Source organism: Ranitomeya variabilis, chromosome 5, assembly GCF_051348905.1.
Source record: "Ranitomeya variabilis isolate aRanVar5 chromosome 5, aRanVar5.hap1, whole genome shotgun sequence".
Lineage (NCBI taxonomy): Eukaryota > Metazoa > Chordata > Amphibia > Anura > Dendrobatidae > Ranitomeya > Ranitomeya variabilis.
The window spans coordinates 660,569,212-660,590,675 of NC_135236.1; the positions used below are offsets into that span (position 1 = coordinate 660,569,212).

A 21,464-nucleotide genomic window follows, 5' to 3' on the forward strand; every position below is an offset into this window, starting at 1 on the left:
ATAGTAACCACATTTTAATCAATTTGGATTAATTTATTTCACCCGTATAATCTGAAGTCATTCATATTACCAAGTAGAATCTTTTAAAGGGGTTGTAAAGCACACCGATTACTTTTTTACAGTTTGGCTGTTGGGGCACCCACCAATCCTGACATGAGAGGTCTTAAAGTCTCTTTTCTGATAAAGTGTTAGTGAGCATGTGCGACCACCACTCCTGTAGACAGTTAATGGAGCAGTGGTCGCACATGCTCAGTAACACTTTATTCCCACATTGGTTTTTAGGCTCCTTTTTCTTATGACAGGTACTGGGGGGTTCGAATGCTCAACAATCATACTTTAATCATCTACAGTATGCTGTGGTTAGGTGATCTATTTTAATGGAATGCCTAGTTAAGGGTAAGGTGGAATGTTGAGAGATACAGTTTGCTGTAGAATGTTTTATAGAATAACTAGCTGGAATCTGATTGGATGCTTCCTGCAGTATCAGAGTTAGGCTGACACACATGAGCAATTTTCCACATGGATAGTCCGACATTTTTTTTGCAGCACCTGATAGTCTTAGTTTTTGGAGGACAGTGGTTATAGCTTATGCACCTGTCTATGATGGATAAGTCGTACTTTCCCAACTTGAGTGTTGGCCTTTCCAGAACTTCATGAATGCAAGGAGTATCGCTTTACGACGCTAATAGCCCCGCCTCTTTTTATAGGCCATACCTTCTTCCACTCCCACTTTCCGCCACCTAAATTTTCAATTGATAAAGCATCACTAAATCAAGGTCTGGAAATCTTTGTGGATCTGTTTCATGGGAGGCATCAGAAGGTTATTCCCATCTTTATAGATGGCTATTGTCAGGTAGTACTTGTAAATTCAAGCAGTTTTTACACTGTACTGCTTATTCAAATTTGCAGCCGGTTTTGAGATATTAACACTTTTCTTTTGTTTACAGCTCGTTGCTTTGGATTCCGACCACCGCTGCAAGACACCGGAACATTGCGCAGCTCTAAACAAGCTTTTTTTTCTGTTGAGCTTGTAAGCGCTGTTTAGAAACCAGCGAGAGTCACTGGAGTGAGCTAATACCTCCTAATACTGACTAGCTGCAGAGCAGTGCTTACAAGCTAGAGAGCAGTGGTGGTCGGTCTCCTAGGTAACGAGCTTTAAATAATAAATATCTGAAGAACAGATGCAAATATTAATTACCAGTAAATTACCGGAATGCTTGTTTTTACAAGCACTATCTGACAAAAATCAGCTAGAAAGATGGAAATAGGCCTTTAACAAGGTTTTGGGAAGATTTGAAAATTTTTTACGAGAGGTCAGGACTCAGGAGGTATCCTCTTTCTCCAAGTATAGAATTAGTTTTTCATATGGACAGGTTCTTTTGCACCTATCTGCATGATATTTTCCGTCTATTGCTTCCAGAGGAGAACATTTTCATAGTATGGCATCTTAAAGGGGTTGTCGGGTCACATTCAGACTAGACGTGCTCGTCCTCTCTCAGTTCGCTTCTACTGAGAGAGGCTGACGATGTTTAGTCGACATGTGACTGCAAGTAACTGCAAGTATACAAATCGCATACATGACAACCCACTCTCCCAGGTAACTCAAGAGAATCTTGACATTAAGTGCACCACGCGCTGTCATGATTCAGAAGTCTGTAGTCACAAAGAGTGACTGTAGACTTTCAACCCAAGGCTGGACACCCCCTTTAAGCTTCTTTAAGCTTGTGCATTATCTTAGAGACAGAAATATGTACAGGATAAAAGTCTGTGGGCATTTTATTACAGAAATATGTTGGTTGTACAAAGCTTCAAGATTGTCATGACCCCGTAAAAAAAAATTCTACAAGATTAGAAAAAAACGGCCGCATTCTTCCAGAAACAGCGTCACGTAAGTGTAGAGGTTGTGTTTGGTATTGCAAGTGAATAGGTGGAATTTCAAAACACATACAATCTGTAACTTTGTGTATTCCACTCTCAATTTATCAGCATTGTTGACTCCTCTTTAGTTTGGCCGTATCTGAACAGATCTGTTTTCAGTGGCTACAACAAAACCATATGTCGGCTATTAGCAACTATGGTAGTCTGAACTCCATGACTTCATCTTATCAGACACTCAGAATGACGTTTTGCTCCTTCTCCATACTTTATGCTGAATATTTGTTTTATTGAGATTGACCAAAGCGCCTGAAACCGGATCCATTATAAGTTCTGATATTCTGATAATAACCTAAAACCAGATCCATCATAAGTTCTGAATCTCTTATAACAAAGAACCTATTTTAGGTACAGAAGAGAATTATTGAGTAGAGCATATCTCCCAAAATTTGATTTGGGTAGATTCGCTCAATTTTTGGTTGGGAAATTGAATTTGCATCAAATAAATTTGGAGCAAATCAAATCTGCTGGGTAGAAGTTACAAAAATAAACTCTCTTTGTTCCTCCCCATGCCTGTCCCTCCTTCTCTAGGTCCTCAGATTGGTTCTTCTTCAGCTTCTTCTTCTCCTACACACCACTATCAGGTCTTTACTCTTACGGCACTTCCACTGAGTAGGCCTCAAGCTGTTACATGGGACGTGATGCTCATCATTGACCACATTTGGTCTAAATAGCAGCAGCACCTGACAAAAGACCTCAAATAATAAAACAGCCAAAGTGGAGCAATCAGTTGACTAGGCGTTGGGAGGATTGTTATAGAGAATGCCAAGGAGAGATGAGTATGAGTTTTTTTAAACCCGGAACTGCCTCTCAGAGTATAGCTAAATTTCTGTAGAGAATCCACAAGCCACCATTTTCGAATCACAAATCAAATCCCAATCAAATCTTGTTCCAACACTTACTAGGTCCCTACTGGTCTCTAAATCCTGGTCCTGTCTCAGCATACCAGAAGTGTACACTCAGCCAATCACTGGCCAATCTCCTCAGCCGGTGACTGGTTAAATGGCATCTTCAGCTTCTTCATGTGTGTCAAGAGAGGACCAAGAAGTAGAGACCAACAGAACCAGCGTACGCTTTGGAAGAGGAGCTGTAGAAGAATATTGAGGGTATCGAAGTTTTGATTCCCTTTTCATAGCAGTCTGAGTCCTAATAGGACACCCACCTTTAGCCACAAGATGGTTATAGAACCACCTTTTAGTGTCCATATTGCAGCCATAAAATATAGAGCCCCAATTGTTCTGCAGGGTCGAACTTCAATTAGATATGAAAATGAAGCCAGTTCACCCAAACGAGACCGTTCTAATCCTCGTCAAGGATGAATCCAGTCCCAGCCAACATGGCAACAGGTAAATCCAAGTCAGAAAGTTCTCCAGTCATAGGTTCCGATTAAAATAAGATTTTATCCCAGCAAGGTTAAAAAGGTGACATCTTCTCGGACATCCAAAGTATAATTGATTAATTTTCTACGTATTTCAGACTGCGACCAAGTCCTTATTCATGGACTTTGTTCCGAGAACTTCAATAACCCTAAAACCCTACAGTGTGAAGGACAAAGGAGGTCCCAGTTGTCCGACCATAATATGGACACTACAATAAAGGCTGTATGTAACTGGCCTTAGAGTAAAGGAGTTTCACTTTAGAAACAAAAGAAATGTAGGTGACGTATTTTACAGATGACTTATCTAATCCATAGGTCACATCTCTCCTTCTCTCTGATCTCCTGACATCTTTTTCCCTTTCCGAAATGAGGTTTCCATTCGACCTCAGCTTCTGTTCCAAATTGTGAAATCCAAGACCTCAAACTCTTTTGGTGCCATTAATCCATATGTATAAAAGGTTATGGTTATTATTACTTATCCACTCGGAGCACCTGGTTGTGGGTAATGGAAGTTGGTAATCTCATTAATGGAGACTTAAAGAAGTATTAATAGAAAGACATGTGTCGTATAAAACCTAGTATTATCCTAGCTGGCCTATCCTTTAATATTTTTTACAGAAACTACCACTTACCCCAAAACAGCTTTGTAAATCTATTCTACATGTGTGACGTGAATCAAAATTTATGTAAAAAATTAATTAAAGGAGTAATCTAGTTCCGGAAAAATTATTTATTTTCTTGTATCTAATAAAGGAAATTTGAGATAATTGAGGGAGGTCTCCACTTATAACCTTTGTTAGACAAAGAATGGTTGTAAAGAGTGTCTCTTCCTCTGGAGGACCCGGGAGACCCAGGACAAAACATAGATTTAAATGGAAACTGTGTAATGCTTCTTTTTTCCAGTGGCAGCACTGCAGGAAAGTTGAACACTTGTTTCCGAATTCATCCACAGATTACAGATGATGGTTGAGGGTCTCGGTAAAGGGGTACTTTGTTATCACCGTCTAACATGAGCAAATCTCTCCAAGTTCTTTTTGGGCCAGTTTGCTCAAATATGCCAACAGATTAGATTCAGTCTAAATAATGTTTAGTCTGAATCGAAAGTGCCTAAAAAACAGTTTTTCCAGACACCAATGTGGAAGAAACCAGGGATTGGGAAATAAGTCCACCCATTACCTGTCCTTCTAATCACCCGATGTCCTGCTCCACTCCCTCCGAACTTCTCTCTTTAGACCTTCAAGTGCTGATTAGTCCTCACATGGTAATTTTAGAGGCAACGCATGTTTGTGATATGGGTCTTGCTCCACGTGGCTGCTTGACGGGAACTCCCCACATGACCAGGTGGCCACATTGGGTGACTGCACCAATTTTTTGGATTAGTGCGAATCGAATACCAAAAATATCTGATTCTGGTAAATGCAACATTTTGAAGAAATTTGTTAGGAATCGATTCACTCACCTCTATTTACATGGCCTGCCTTTTTCCATGGATTTTGGTTCACAGAGGAATTGTTTCCAAGAGAACTAAACATGGAGAACTAAATGAGTATCTTTGATCTGTTTGGTCATACACACTGTATTATTAGCATGAAAGACTGAAGTTAGGAATAAACAACGTTTGGCAAGACCCTTCAGCTAACAAGAACATCTTACACTCCGGAGGACTAAATATGACCACATGTTACATAGTAGCTCATTCATTTTGAATTGATGACCTGTAGTTCCACATTTCTCCAGCAGTGGCCACTGTAGGAAAATTGTATAGCCACACTCAGCTTTAATTAATGGTTATAGCTGATCACTTGGGATTTTAGTTGTTGGACCTGATGACAAAGGGTGGACTCTTTTTTCCAAAAATGTTTGACTGTGGATAAATTCAAAGAAGCATTGATGCTAAATATACAGGGGGTTGAAAATTGATTTTTTTAAAATAAATTTCTCTGTATTTAATATTTTTTTAATTCTCATAACCCCTTTGAAGTGTGTGTGCCATCTAGGATAAAGGGCCCACACTCCAACAATGCAGCTAAAATCCTACACGATCAACTGATGGTGGCCGCATGATTCTCCTGCAGTGGCCACTGCTGGAGAAATGTGGAATTACATGTCAACTGCTCGAATGAACTACCATGCAACTTTTTTTTTTAATCAACTTGGATGCAATACTAAGTAATTTTTAGAACCCAGAGAACCTCTTCAAGTTTATGCATCTGGATTAAACCATTTTCATTTTTAATTGTGCTACCAAGGGAGTGATGATTTCTCTCCATGTAGCTACAATGCTGAGAATCCCATCTCGTAGCATATTAGTCACCATCTCAGATACCAGTACATCTGTGATCGTCAAAAACTTCAATGACATTTTTATTAAAACACGTCCAAGAACGCCCTGTGGACCTAATTACTAAATCCCTCAATTACATCTGAACACCACAGGCAAACCCTTCAATATAAGGCTTCAGTTCAACTGAGGACGATGCAGGAAAGTGCCTTGTGTGTCTCCTGATTGGAAGCAGAACGTTTCGTGAACTCTCCCTATCTCTTCTTCTACTTGACTGGTTACTATATTAAGCTTTGGCTCCTACGAGACTGTGAATAATTTCTGAACTCCGATGTCACATTTTATCTCCGTCATTGAGGTCGTGGTCAATGTTGACAGTTATTAAGCCATTTAATGGTTCTCTTTGTTCCATTATCCAGTGCAACGAAAACAATCAGGGTATGTTCACATTGACTTTTTTTTCACATGGTTTGTTGAGGAATATAAAACCACCTACAAACTTCCTTCCGTTGATTTCAATGCAAAATCTACGTCACTGTTCAAAAGGCCTAGATTTTTTACACGCAGATTTGAATTCCAAACTGAGGACAGAACAGTCATGCCCTTAGGTAGCCTTGAAGGGTAGCCGTTAAAGGGGGAAAGTCCGAATGTGGATCCATGACACATCAAACTGCAAATCCATACATTTTTGGGCAAGGTAGCATAAGAACTAGTTTTAGGATAAGGAAGATAAAATTTTTCTTAAAGTGGTATCTTAGCCGAAAGTATTCATTAACTATCCCCTGGCGTGGGTCCCTCCACTAGGAACCCACTTATTACTTGAACATGGCTGGTCAACCACAAAACTGTGCTATAGAATATCTAGGAGGGAGTGCAAAGGTCTTTGCCTATAGGAGTCCAAAGGCTCCTCTAAAATAAAGGAAAACCTTGATATCATAAATGACCCATAGACGGTTAGGAACCTTGTTATAGGTTTTACATGGAGGCCAAGGAGCTTGACGTTTCACCTATAGTGGGTGATGTATTCAGCAGTTTCCGACTGTCCCATCATGTTCGAATAAAGTACCGTCTGATTTTCGTATGTGGAATCGAGAAGGAATTTTTCCTCCAATATGGGGTAATTAGTATCGGACTCATGGAGTTTTTGACTTCCTCTGGATCAACATGGTTGGGTATAGGTTGAACTCAATGTCTTCTTTCAACCTCAAAACTATGAAACTACGATAAGCTGCAAGAGATGAGCCAATCAGTTAGAATTCTCTTATTTGCTCAGATTTCTTTAGACCCCAGAGCAGATCTAAAAAAAATACTTATGTTCACCTCAAACGCTCACCTATCCGACTGCTTCTCTGGTGCTCCCATCCTACTGTCCGGTCCTCCACGCCATTGTTGCGTCACATCTCTGGACCTGTGTTCACTCTATGCTGAGACTTCCGGTAACAAATAAGCTCCAAAGCACTCAGTGAACTCCAGGGGCCTACTCGCTGCCAGAAATCCCTACCTAGAGTGAACACTGGGCCAGAAATCCGGTGGATGGAGGTGTGGAGGAGCAGACAGCAGGTGGGGAGCAATGGGGGGTGGCTGAAGAGGTAAGCTGTGAGCTGAGTGGGTTTTTCTTTTCATTTTAACCTTTTGCCAGCCCTCTACTGTTCAGCAAGATGGCCGACATTTTGCGGAATTCACTCTGAGAGAATTACAAAAAATCTCGAGATTGCAAATTTTTGTAAAATTTGAGTAGAATTCTATTCCACAGGAAAAAAATTCACCCGTCTCTGTCAACTAGTATGTTATTCACATTCCTTCTCTAAGCGTCACCAAATTTACCGATGGGATTTAGATCAATTGTACCAATCTGTTTAGCGGATAGGGCATCGATGTGAATAGGGCATCGATGTTTTAGGTTGGAACCCTTCCTTAAAGTGGCATCCCACTGTTGGAGTTAACTATTGCTGAAAGATTTAAAGTTAAAGATCACTGGAGTCACTTCATGACCAAATAACTCAAAACCTCATAAACTCCAAAAAAAATCAATAAAGGGTGTCCTTCTATTCATGATCCTAATTTCTTGGCTGAGCGGAAAGCGCTTACAAAGAGTATCCATCACTCTGGAGGACCTGTCCCATCCTGCATTACACACACCTCCTATTAATTGACTTGCACTTTGTGTAATGCTTAATTTCTCCTGTGGAGGCACTGCAGGGAAATTAAACACTTAGTTCCAAGCTTTCCCACAGATAATAGCTGATTACTTGAAGTTAGAATAGTTGAAAACTTTTCGATGAGACTTAAAGTAGAGGTGGTCTACAGCGGACAGCCAGGAGGTTTCAATTTAATTACGCAGAAAAAAACAAAAGCAGTTGAGTATAATATCCTACCAAAAATGTAAGGATGCTATCCAGTAATGATTATCTTTGCTTCAATTTTCATTTTTACAATAACATTCATCATTGCGATTGGCATAAATTGTTGTCAGACTTCAAAGCGGCCACAAATGTTAAAATGTCTCCTCTAGAAATCAGTGTGAACATACGTGGACTATCATCATTATTACTCTAGACAGGTCTAGGCCATTAATTAAGAAAAGTTTGGGTGGCAATAGTCTGGTAATTTATATGGTGTGGTATTGATGCACTACTAGCAAAAGTAATAAGATATTTGCATCTCAAAACAATTATCAGCAATGTAATTTTAGGATCCTGCACATTTAAAAGCTATAGACAGCTTTGACATGAAAAAAAAGTGTTATATATGCTCCTAAATCCTAATTACCATTAGTTAATAAAGTTTCACTCCTGCAATTAGCACTCCTTCTTTAATTTTCAGACCCCTGATATAGCTTCATCCAAGTTTCATCTCTTTTTTTCTTGTTGAGAGTGTCCATCTCAGTAATATATGCTGGATGTGAGGTCTGTGTGTGTCCAGGATACTGCTATTTTCATTAGCTCATATATCACCACATCTTCTATCCTGCACTTATTTCCTCTTAATGTGTTTCCTCTTTTCTATAGTTTTATTACTCTACCCTCCCTGAGACTTTAGACACTTTTTCAATCCTCCCTGAGACTTTAGACACTTTCTCCCCTTTCTACGCCTTGAACATCGAAGTACCTCCCTTCTTCTATCTCTAAGGCCGGGGTCACACTTGCGAATGCAATGCCAGAAACTCGTGCGAGTCTCTCGCCTCAACACCCGGCACTGCCACCGACACTCGGGACCAGAGTTTTCAGCTGGTCTAACACTGAGAGGCGGGAGGGCAGAGCAGAAAGAGCTGTGAGAACTTGGAGATGGGTGGATTTGTGACATTTTTGAAGAGCTCTCAAAGCCCATTTCTATAGACATTTTTAGGTAATTCAGTTAAAAGGTAGAGGTGTTCAGGATCTTGATATATTGGATAGAATTAGTGATGAGCGAGTATGCTCGTTACTCAGGTTTCTCCGAGCATGCTCGGGTGGTCTCCGAGTATTTCGGCACGCTCGGAGATTTCGTTTATGTCGATTCAGCTGCATGATTTGCGGCTGCTAGACAGCTTGAATACATATTGGGTTGCTTAACAAACAGGCAATTCCCACATGTATTCAAGCTGTCTAGCAGCCGCAAATCATGCAGCTGAATCGACATAAAATAAATCTCGGAGCACGCCAAAATACTCGGAGACCACCCGAGCGTGCTCAGAGAAACCCGAGTAACGAGCATACTCGCTCATCACTAGCTAGAATGAAAAGTGACTCTAAATAGAGTCTCTTGCTTTGGAGGACCTATCCAATCTTGCATTGCACAGACAACCCTAGTAATTTAAATAGGCACTGTGTAATGCTTAATTTCACCTGCGGGGATGCTGTACATACATCAAACAGTTACAGTCAACTTTTCTCTGATTGCTGGTGGTCCTTGCGTTCATCGTATTACTAAGGAACCCTTTCAAAATAAAGGCATTGTCCAAATTGGAGAATGCCTTTAGGTTTACTTGCAACTCCATTACCAATAAAATCAAGTAGGGGGTAACTTAAAAATCGGTGAGGGGTGCTGAGTAATGGGATCTCCAGTGATCCTTAGATTGAGGTTCTTGATCTCTAAGGGTACCGTCACACAGTGCCATTTTCATCGCTACGACGGCACGATTCGTGACGTTCTAGCGATATCGTTACGATATCGTTGTGTCTGACACGCTACTGCGATCCGGATCCCCGCTGAGAATCGTACGTCGTAGCAGATCGTTTGAAACTTTCTTTCGTCGTCTAGTGTCCCGCTGTGGCGGCATGATTGCATCGTGTGACACAGGTTGTATACGATGTGCGCACAGTAACCAACGGCTTCTACATCGCAAATACGTCATGAAATTATCGCTCCAGCGCCGTGTATTGCAACGTGTGACCGCAGTCTACGACGCTGGAGCGATAATCATACGACGCTGCAACGTGCCGTCGTAGCGATGAAAATGGCACTGTGTGACGGTACCCTAAGACTGGGGCTCTACAAACCAGTCCTTAATAGAGCAGAGGTATTGTATGATTGCTCAACCTCCAGTCTATGGGACTTCCGGAAAAAGCCAATGAATGGAACAACGGCTGAGCATGGAGACCTCCTTACAATTCAGGAGATGACTTGTTGTTTTTTTTGAAGGGGAAATTAACCTTTAAGAAACAATCATTTATCTTGCTGGAAGACCTAACATCTACTTGCATTGTATATACTGACCATTGAGTATGGAGAGGTGTAGAACATTTGCTAGGAGTCCAACCTTGTCCACTGTTGTCTAGTTGATAATGATTAAAATAAACTATGTTCTTTTAACTATTTTATTATAGCAAGCAGCATTTTTATGAACCACAAAGTCAAATTATATACAGTCTAGGATGCTACCACAAGAAGTCCAGTTCTCTAAAATACCCAATGCCGCATTTGACTTTGGGTTGTGTCATGTATTGCAGCTCAGATCCATTAAAGTAAATGAGGCTGAGCTGTAATACTGTAAAGAACCTGAGACCAGGAGTGGTGCTGACTTTGGAAAATAGCAGCCATTAACAGCTTCTGTAAAGCTATGAACCTACGAGAGAGGTCAACGTTCCATGTTTTCGGTTTTGAAAATAACTCCATTTTGAACTTGAAAGGAATTGTCCACCTTACGCCATTCCTCCTACATAGAAAACAAGATCTAACTTTCATACATCCAAATTCTCATGTCCATACTGCCAAATTTCTTTATATAGGTGTTCATGGGCATGTACACATTCTATAAAATATTATCTTTGACTGTGTGGGAGAAAGGTTAAAAAGGTGGAGAAACCCTAGTAGGACCTCTGACTGTGTGGGAGAAAGGAAAAAGGTGGAGAACCCCTAGTTGGAACTTTGTGTGGGTGAAAGAAAAAAAGGTGGAGAACCCCTAGTAGGAACTTTGACTGTGTGGGAGAAAGGAAAAAAGGTGGAGAACCCCTAGTAGGAACTTTGACTGTGTGGGAGAAAGGAAAATAGGTGGAGAACCCCAAGTAAAAACTTTGACTGTGTGGGAGAAAGGAAAAAAGGTGGAGAACCCCTAGTAGGAACTTTGTGTGGGAGAAAGGATAAAAGGTGGAGAACCCCTAGTAGGAACTTTTACTGTGTGGGAGAAAGGAATAAAGGTGGAGAACCCCTAGTAAAAAAATTGACTGTGTGGGAGAAAGGAAAAAAAGGTGAGGAACCCCTAGTAGGAACTTTGTGTGGGAGAAAGGATAAAAGGTGGAGAACCCCTAGTAGGAACTTTGACTGTGTGGGAGAAAGGAAAAAAGGTGGAGAACCCCTAGTAGGAACTTTGACTGTGTGGGAGAAAGGAAAAAAGGTGGAGAACCCCTAGTAGGAACTTTGTGTGGGAGAAAGGATAAAAGGTGGAGAACCCCTAGTAGGAACTTTTACTGTGTGGGAGAAAGGAATAAAGGTGGAGAACCCCTAGTAAAAAAATTGACTGTGTGGGAGAAAGGAAAAAAAGGTGAGGAACCCCTAGTAGGAACTTTGTGTGGGAGAAAGGATAAAAGGTGGAGAACCCCTAGTAGGAACTTTGACTGTGGGAGAAAGGAAAAAAGGTGGAGAACCCCTAGTAGGAACTTTGACTGTGTGGGAGAAAGGAAGAAAAGGTGGAGAACCACTAGTAGGACATTAAACCAACTTTTCAATCACATCCATTTCGTCAACACTAATTCTGTGTTGTTTTTTTCTTCTTCTTCTAGATCTTACAGGTGAATAAGGTGATGTCCATCCTGTTCTGTGTGATGTTTCTTCCTTATCTTTGTGGCATCCACGCTACCACCATGGATAAAAGGAATTTGCCAGAAAGTTCCATGAATTCCCTATTTATTAAGCTCATGCAAGCAGACCTTCTAAAAAACAAGATTTCCAATCAAGTGGTCAACGTCAAGGAGGTCAAGCAGCAAAGTACGATACCAAAAGCGGAAATACTTGACGTGGACATGGTTGACAGTGGGAAATCTGACTTCCAACCGGTCATCTCAATAGAAGCGGAGCTGTTTAAGCAGCAAAAACAAAAACGCTATAACTCACCGCGAGTGCTTTTGAGCGATAGTCTTCCTTTGGAACCACCACCTTTGTATCTTATGGATGACTTCATCGGACACTCGTCATCTTCCAACAGAACCTCGAGGAGGAAAAGATTTGCAGAGCACAAAAGTCACCGAGGGGAATATTCCGTGTGCGATAGCGAAAGTTTATGGATCACAAATAAGTCGAATGCGATTGACATTCGGGGACACCAAGTAACTGTGTTGGGTGAAATTAAGACTGGGAATTCGCCCATCAAGCAATATTTTTATGAAACCAGATGTAAAGACGCACGGCCCTTCAAAAATGGATGCCGAGGCATTGACGACAAACACTGGAATTCTCAATGTAAAACATCCCAAACTTATGTCCGGGCATTGACTTCAGAAAACAGTTTACTGGTGGGCTGGCGATGGATAAGGATAGACACGTCTTGCGTGTGTGCGTTATCGAGGAAAATAGGAAGAACATAGCTTTGACTTTTCCCTATATAAATTATTACTTTAAATTATATAATATGCATGTAGCATATAAATGTCTATATTGTTTATATATTATAAGATGTTCTTATTTATTAAATTTCAGCAAACGTATATAAGCTTTATCTCCTCTCCAGATGGATCTCAGAAGAAGTCTGTGCCTTCTATAAGGGGGCATTGTCAAAACGAATTTCACGGAAAAAAAAAAAAAAGTATACATCCAATTCTACTGCGAGCAGTATATAATTATGACCCTAGGAAACCAAATCTATATGTCAGTATTCTTCCCACAGTATTTTCTTGCCACCGACTCTTTCTAAGTAGACTTTTTGAAATCCGACTATATCAGAGATGTATAAATTGTATGAACTTTATATTCAATGGCAATATATTTTACCTCAATTAAAAGAAGAAAAAAAAATAATGTTTAAAATAAAAATAATAATAATTAACTCGTTCCATTTCAAACAAATGTTAAAAATAAGATCCTGGTGATGTTATACATGAATTTAGGTTTTTTTGGTTCATTTTTGTATATATAAGTTGTTTTTATCAATATAGACTTTTTTTTTCTTATCTCTGACATTTCTAAAACTAGTAACCCGTAGAAAAGAAGGGGCATCATGGCAAAGGTCAAAATTTTCCCCTCCGCCATTAGGCGACTTGGCTTTGCTACCCAGGACATAAGGGCTTGATAGTTATCCCCGCACCACCAGCATGGTCTATCCATAACCTATAGGCCAATTTTCCACTGCCCGCATAGGTTCTTAGCAGGATAGGTCCAATCTTCTGATTAGCAGGCCTGGCTCAATATTATGAATGCCTCACATTGCAATAATAACATTACCATGGGCCTATTAATCAGAAGAAGTGTTGGGATTGCCAGCAGGTTCGAGGTTCGCAGTGGTCACATTGGTAGTCTGTGGTCAATAGACAAGGGTCTTGTGAATCTTTTTGTTCAATCCTTGATTCTTTACAGCATACTCTTTTACCTTATTATGCACCCTTCTCTTTCAAATAACATGCTGAATGTGATGTTTTAACTGTCTAGTTGATGCTGTTTTAGAAGCTGCTTTGAACTGCTGCTCTAGCAAGGAAGTGAACTTAAACACTCTCCCTCTGTGGACTTCTCTGCTTCCCTCCCCTATGCTGAGACAGTGAGAGTGTGAGTCTATGTCAACAGTGTTTGAATAGGGATTCTTGGTAGAGCAGCAGATCAAAACAGCTTTTAAAGATGCATGAGCTAGGCAGTTACAACAGTACTGATGCATGGTGTTTTAACTGTCTAGTTCAAGCTCTTTTAGAAGCTGCTTTGAACTGCTGCTCTAGCAATGATTTGGACTTGAACACTCTCCCTAAGTGAGCCTATCGGCTTCCCTCACCTACGCTCAGACAGTAAGAGTGTGAGCCTATGTTAACAGTGTTTGAATAGGGATTCTTGCTAGAGCAGCAGATAAAAGCAATTTCTAAAGTAGCATGATCTAGGCAGTTAAAACAGCACTGAAGCATGGTGTTTGGGAGAAAAGAAATCAAAATGAGGTTAATAAGTAACAAAAATTCATAATTTTGCAAAGACTGATCAATAATTGAATTACAAAAAGAGCTTTGTTGGTTATTAAACAGTATGTATAGAAAAAGGCACTGCTGCACGTATATATGTGACAGGAGGATATCCTGCATCCTTTGCCTACCAACTCTACACCTATCAAACAACACCTATTAAAGTCAAGCGTGCCCGATGTTGGCACCAATATGTCAATTAAATAAATCATATGAGTTAGTCGAAACATAATAATTGATATAAATGCATTAATTAAAGGGGTGGTTAGGCCACTTAGATTTTTTTAATGATCACAGTGATGTAAAATAATAAAAGAAGGAATAACCTTACCAATTCTCTTCAACTCCCATTATGATATTTCTGGGTCCCATGACAGTCTTTTTAATTCCTCCTCTTTCTGGATGGTCACGTGACCATGAGTCCAGACGAGGAAGGAAGTACAGAGGAATCAGGAACTGTTAGTACAGGAGCGGAAGAAGTTTGTAAAAGTTAGTTTGACTTCTTATAGTATTTCAAAAAAATAAAAGTGGCCAAACCACCCTTTTAAGAAGCATTTAGCACTGTTTTGTTAATTTTCTTCACTACCCAATGAAATATTAAAAATAGGCCCAGAAATGGCCCAAGACCACATACTTTTACAGAGTTGACCAATTTGTACAATCACTTTGTTTTCTAGAATGGTCTTCTGATAGAGTTTCCCGAATCTGTAAAATTCACTTGAATTTGACAGGAATACTTGATTTGTGACAAATTTTGCACCACAAATCAAAAAGCTAGTAAAAGCCATTCTCTCAAAATTACAGAGCATAATAAACGGAGAGAGGTTAAAAAAAATATTCAACTTACCCCTCACCTGTCTCCTTGCCCAGGATTTTTATTTGCTTGATTCTTTATATGGCCAAAAAGGGATTAAAAAGTTGCAAAAAGTTCTTCACTCGCTTCAACCCTCACCTGTCCTGGCATCACAGCTCAACACCTAGTCCTCCATTTCCTGGCTTCTTCTGTCCGGCTTCAGTCTCTACTGTCTTGAGTCTTCCTCACTATTCAGAACCTCCAGAATTCACTAGGCTTCAAGACACATCATGATGTGCATCACCCCATTATGTCAACACATCGCTTGGGGTCTAGAGAACATTGGAGATGCCGAAGAGTGTAGAAGACTGAAGACAGAAGAGACTGGAACCAGAGGGAGGAAGCAAGCCAACGGAGGGTTAGGCGGGAAGTACAATGCCAGGACAGGTGAGGGTCGATAGGAGTATAAAACATTTTACAACTTTAGAATCCTTTCTTGGCCCTATAAAAAAAATCAATTGAAACCCCCCCCCCACAAATTTGGCATCTGAATATTTTGTAGAATTCTAAGCGAATTCAATTTGTCTTGAATCAATTCACTTAACTTTGTCCCCTGAAGAAAAATTGAGCAACTTGCTTCTATGAGCCCCAGTGATTTTCTGTAATCTGTTGGAACCTGGCAACAATAATTGAATATCCCTTCAGCACCCCCACAGGGTAAATAAAGCATTACACAATTTATATTCAAAATCAATGGACTGGTTGATACATGTATCCTCCAGGGCAAGAGAAGATCTTGAGAGCTTATAGATATTTATTTGTTAAATTCGAATGACCTGATCTTTAGACTAGGTCTTCAATCCATGAGGATGTCAAAGTTCTCAGTCACCGGTTTTCCATATTACTAATATTAATCCTAATTCCAAAAAAAAACTATATTAGGAATTTCTATTGCTAGTGGTTGAAGAACTGTATAAAAAGCTATGGTCCATCATTGTGGACTCTAGTAGAAGGTTCCTCACCGATGTTGGTGGAAACCTAACACAAAACTTGTATACGATGCAAACTAAACCCTTAGGAACCGAAAAGGGAGCTTGTTGTCTTTTGGACACTACTGTCCTAAAGCTTCGACAAGGTTGTTCTTCTCAAAAAGGACGAATGCTACCACCATCTATGTAGAACCAGGGTCCTCCATCTTTATATGAAGCATTTTCAGTCCATAATGGGCATTGTATGAGGCGTTAGATTCATAGGACCAATATCGTTATTAGTAATTTAATGGTAGGCCCTAACTCGGCTGGATTACAGGAAATGTGCAAAAGCAAATTATACCGTAAATGTACCCAAGGTCCAATTCATAAATGTTCTAGGAATTTTGGGACACACATAATTTTAGAACTTTAGGATCTGGCAAGAATGTCCTTGGGAATGATAATCCCGGCTGCAAAACACCCAATGTCCCTGTGAACCCTGTGTTTTAGATAAACGGCAGCGCAGCAAGGACATCGCTCTCACCTCACATATCCACGAAAATAAGGAAACATATTGTATGAAATGACCAAAGTTATGCAAGGATATTCTGTTTTCCACTCATGTTTCTGACAGATGTTTTGTGCAGTTCAAAGCTGAAACAAAATTTGATAAGTCCTCCAAGTAGCCTTATTCAATATGTTTTGTATTATTTTCTGTATGAAATAAATTTGTCTTTTGATATGGAAAGATCTTACTTACTCTCAATGGTTTGCCTGAAATATATTGAACACCTATCTATACATCTGTTATCTATCTATCTATCATCTATCTATCTATCTATCTGTTATCTATCTATCTATCTATCTATTATCTATCTTTCTATCTTTCTATCTATCTATCTATTATCTATCTATCTATCTATCTATCTATCTATCTATTATCTATCTATCTATTTATCTATCTATTATCTATCTATCTATCTATCTATCTATCTATCTATTATCTATCATCTATCTATTATCTATCTATCTATCTATTATCTATCTATCTATCTATTATCTATCTATTTATCTATCTATTATCTATATATCTATATATCTGTTATCTATCTATCTAGCTATCTGTCTATCATCTATCTATCCCATATCTATCTATCTATCTAGTATCTATCTAGTATCTATCTATTATCTATCTAGTATCTATCTATTATCTATCTATTATCTATCTATCCCATATCTATCTATTATCTATCTATCTATCTATCTATCTATCTATCTATCTATCTATCTATCTATCTATCTATTATCTATCTATATCTATCTATTATCTATCATCTATTATCTATCTATCTGCTATCTATCTATTATCTATCTATTATCTATCTATCTATTTATTTATCTATCTATTATCTATCTATTATCTATCATCTATTTATCTATCTATTATCTATCTATCTATCTATCTATCATCTATCTATCTATTATCTATCTATCATCTATCTATCATCTATCTATCTATAATCTATTTATATCTATCTATCTATCTATCTATCTATCTATCTATCTATCTATCTATTATCTATCTATTTATCCCATATTTATCTATCTATTATCTATCTATTTATCTTTCTATCTATCTATCTATCTATCTATCTATTATTTATCTATCGATTTATCTATCTATCTATTATCTCTCTATTTATCTTTCTATCTATTATCTATCTATTATCTATCTATTATCTATGATCTATCTATTATCTATCTATGTATCTATCTATTAATCTATCTAGTATCTATTATCTATCTATCTATCTATTATCTATCTATCTATTATCTATCCATCTATCTAAATCCCCAAGTTCAGTGTCCCCTTTAATCTTGTCCTCGTAGCTTAGAACCAGGGGACACAAAGACCCTTCTGCCTCACGAGAAGACATCACTATTGTCGCTATCCCTTAGTTGAGTGGATCCTAGATAACTTTTTCCCAGTCCTAAACGCATCATATACTATTATTTATAATCTCTTCGGTAAATCCCCCAGCCAGGTAGTAAATGGTGGTGTACGGGTGAACGCAAGTCACTACGTTGACAATAATCATATTTTCTCTGCCATGTCATGTTACTCAATTTATTGCGAAGACTCAAATGGGAATCTAATCCTATGTTTTCTTTTTGTGAAATAATCCAGCGAGTTGGAAATGTCATCTATAACTTTCCAAGAGCAGTGATGCATAAGTAATGTGCACCACACGTTCACAAAAATGTCACCAACGCCAGAAAGGAAGCTCACGGTCAACAATAGGCGAGTTGTTGTGAAGCTCCATTTGTCATTTGTCGTAGTGTCTTCGTGTAGTATGTGGGTTTGGGCAGAAGGCTTGGACTCAGCAGTTCTTTGTTAAGTGAGGAGAATACATTGTTTTTAGATTTTCTAATGGAATGTAAAACCCCATCCTCTCTCCACCATCGGACCATGGCTGAACAAGTATCGTGAGCAGAACATTTTTATGTAGCAAGAATGAACAAGTGGTGTAATTTACTTTTCTGTATTTTTAGTAACATTTGTTGCAAATTCCAGACTAAAAGGGGCAGGACTTAGATAAACCCTGCCTAAAAGGAGTTTCCTTGATCCTCAATGGCGGGACTTACTATATTAAGTAATGTTGAGCAACTTGTAACTTACCCTGCCTAAAGGGATGAAAAGTTGCATTTGCTTTGACTTTTCTGTGTTTTTAGTAACAATTGCTTCAAATTCCAGACTAAAAGGGGCAGGATTTAGATAAACCCTGCCTAAAAGGAGTTTCCTTGATCCTCAAGGGCGGGACTTACTATATTAAGTAATGTTGAGCAACTTGTAACTTACCCTGCCTAAAGGGATGAAAAGTTGCATTTGCTTTGACTTTTCTATGTTTTTAGTAACAATTATTTCAAATTCTAGACTAAAAGGGGCAGAACTTAGATAAACCCTGCCTAAAAGCAGTTTGCTTGACCCTCAAGGGTGGGACTTACTATGCTAATTAATGTTGAGCAACTTGTAACTTACCCTGCCTAAAGGGATGAAAAGAGATTTCTCAATCCAGCAAAGTCAAAAATGCTTCACCCCTGGGCAATTTTCAGTTTTTCATTTTTTTTGTTCCACTTCTTCCTAGAGCCAAAACTTTTTTATTTTTTCGTCAATAAGGACGCGTGAGGGCTTGTTTTTTTGTGGGACGAGTTGTAATTTTGAATAACACAATTAATCTTACCACATCAAGTACAGGAAAAGAGAAAAGAAAATAAATTATAAGTTTGGTGAAATTGCAAGAAAGGGCAATTCTACAATGATTATTTTTTGCTTTTTTTATTTACCATGTTCATTAAATGCTAAAACGGATCTGCCATTATGATCCTCCAGGTTAGTATGAGTATGCAGATACCAAATATGTGTAGGTTCTTTTTTATTTTGATGTAAAAAAAAAAAATCATGTGACAGGGGCGCCTATCAGATCAGCTATCATGTTCAGGGAAAGATGCGGGCTCAGTGCTGGAGCCCGCATTAAATGTAGGGATACGACTATGACGTACCTATAAGTCATCAGTCGTGAAGGGATTAAAATAGTGTTTCGGGCACTATTTAAATGATGTCATAATAAAGTATTTTTGCTATCTATTTACTTTGCTGGATTGAAAAACCTCTTTTCTCAACTTTGAACCTCACAAGCTTGATCTGGAGTAGATTCCCCAGGAAACCAGGCTGCACAACACACAATTATTGGATAGGGTGAGCTGTATCTACAAACTTTTTTAGATTTCTGCGTAAAGAGAGTTTCCTTGATCCTCGGGGGCGGGACTTATCCTATCAAGTAATATTGTGTAACTTGTAACTACACACCTTTTATAGAAGGGGACTTCTCATATGAGACAAAGGCCTACCTCAGTCCCCAGAGCCCAGATTTGGGTCTGTATACAGTATTGGTGTAAATTCAGTTACTATAGTGGCACCGAATTGGTCCCTAGATGCATTGATTCTAGGAGAGAGCAGTGCCATGTTATGACATACAGTAAAGTATAATTTTTCAGGCTTTCAGATTTTATATAAATTTGTGAAAAAAAGACCTCATATAAAATCCAGGCATATGGAGGAGGAAGGTGTGTGAATCTGCCGAAATTCAAACTTATTAGATTCGCACAAATTTGAAAGAGAAATTAGAATTTATTTGATAGAAATCAAATGTACCTTATTTTGGTCAGAGATATCTCCAAACCACAGATCACAATAAATGTAGATATACACCCCTTCCTCTGGCTCTCACCTGTCCAGTCTCACAATGTTACTCACTAGGTCTGAGGCGACATGATGTGTGTCGTTCCGTGATATCACGGAATCATGTAGATGCCAAATTTGTTGAAGACCGGAGTGGGGTTGCATGGCGGGACAGATGACGAGAGAGATGAGTATAATTTTTTTTTCTATTTTTTACCCCTTGAAAGCCCTTTAAAATTTTCCGAAATGGTGGCCAGCAATTTTTCAGTATTTACATCAAACAGACTGCAAAAAAAATCTAATTCTGACTAATCTGAATATTTTTGTAAAACCAGAAGCAAAGTTTGATTAAAGGAGTTGTCCGGCATTAGGGTACAAGTCTGCACTCATTGCGCGTTGTGAAGATTCCCCAATGCCGACCCTGGGAGTGAGTGGCAATTTGGCCTCCAGTATGCAATTTGCATACTTCCAGCCACATTCCGACTAGAGGTGTTTGCCGTCGCTCAATACACTTGTAGTGAGTGAGGCTGCATGTCTAGTTGGCATGTGACCGCATGTATGCAAATCACATACTTGCTATCACGCCCTGCCACTCCTGGCACCAGTGAATCCTCACATCACGCAGTGCGCGAGATGCGAGGATTCACAAGTCTGCAGAAACATAGTTTGACTGCAGATTTATTCCCTAAGGCTGGTCAACCCCTTTAAAACCTCATTCAGACATCCATTTTTTTATGTACTTTTGTATCCATGTTTTTACCTATTATAACATTTTAGAATTTTTTTTTTTGCGCAACGACTGGTCTACAACAGCAAAAAAAAACACGAACAAGTCCGATTTTGATCCGAGTCATAGACCAAAATCAACAATATAAATCTAAGGGTTATTTTTTTTAATCATTTTTTTTTTTTATTTAGCAAAGGTTTTTTCCACCTATTTTTATTTCAATACTTGATCTGCAAAATCAGCGATAATAGTTTTCTTCTTGCAGATTTTGACTTCCTCATTGATCTTAATGGTGCAAAATCGTCAACAAACCTAAGACAGAAATTGAAATGATGCAGTCCTAAAATGTAATATTTTTTTATACCTAAAACACAATTAAAATACAAAATTTTCCCCCCCCAAAAAAACCCCAAGAAATAACGAAGAATTGACAAATAGTGGTAGTAATAATAATAACAATAATAATAAAACGATAATGACAAAAATTGCACATTTTCGTAAATCAAAACTTAAAATAATTTGGAATTCCTTCCTTAATCTGCGACACATTTTGGAAATGTTTAATGAACAAAAAT

At 38.7% G+C, this 21,464-nt stretch overlaps 1 protein-coding gene across 5 annotated transcripts in view; it reads left to right on the forward strand.

Moving 5' to 3' along the window:
• Positions 1-21,464, forward strand: part of NTF3 (neurotrophin 3) — a 274,247-nt gene that overhangs the window by 54,332 nt on the left and 198,451 nt on the right. For 4 of the 5 annotated variants that reach the window (XM_077266528.1, XM_077266526.1, XM_077266527.1 and 1 more), the window contains one exon: positions 11,792-16,677. The exons of the other annotated variant lie outside the window; for it this stretch is intronic. In XM_077266528.1, coding sequence (XP_077122643.1) covers positions 11,813-12,592 — 780 coding nt within the window. In that variant the 5' untranslated portion in view covers positions 11,792-11,812 and the 3' untranslated portion in view covers positions 12,593-16,677. Of the gene's footprint in view, positions 1-11,791; positions 16,678-21,464 lie in introns of those variants that run through there. 5 annotated transcript variants of the gene reach the window in all.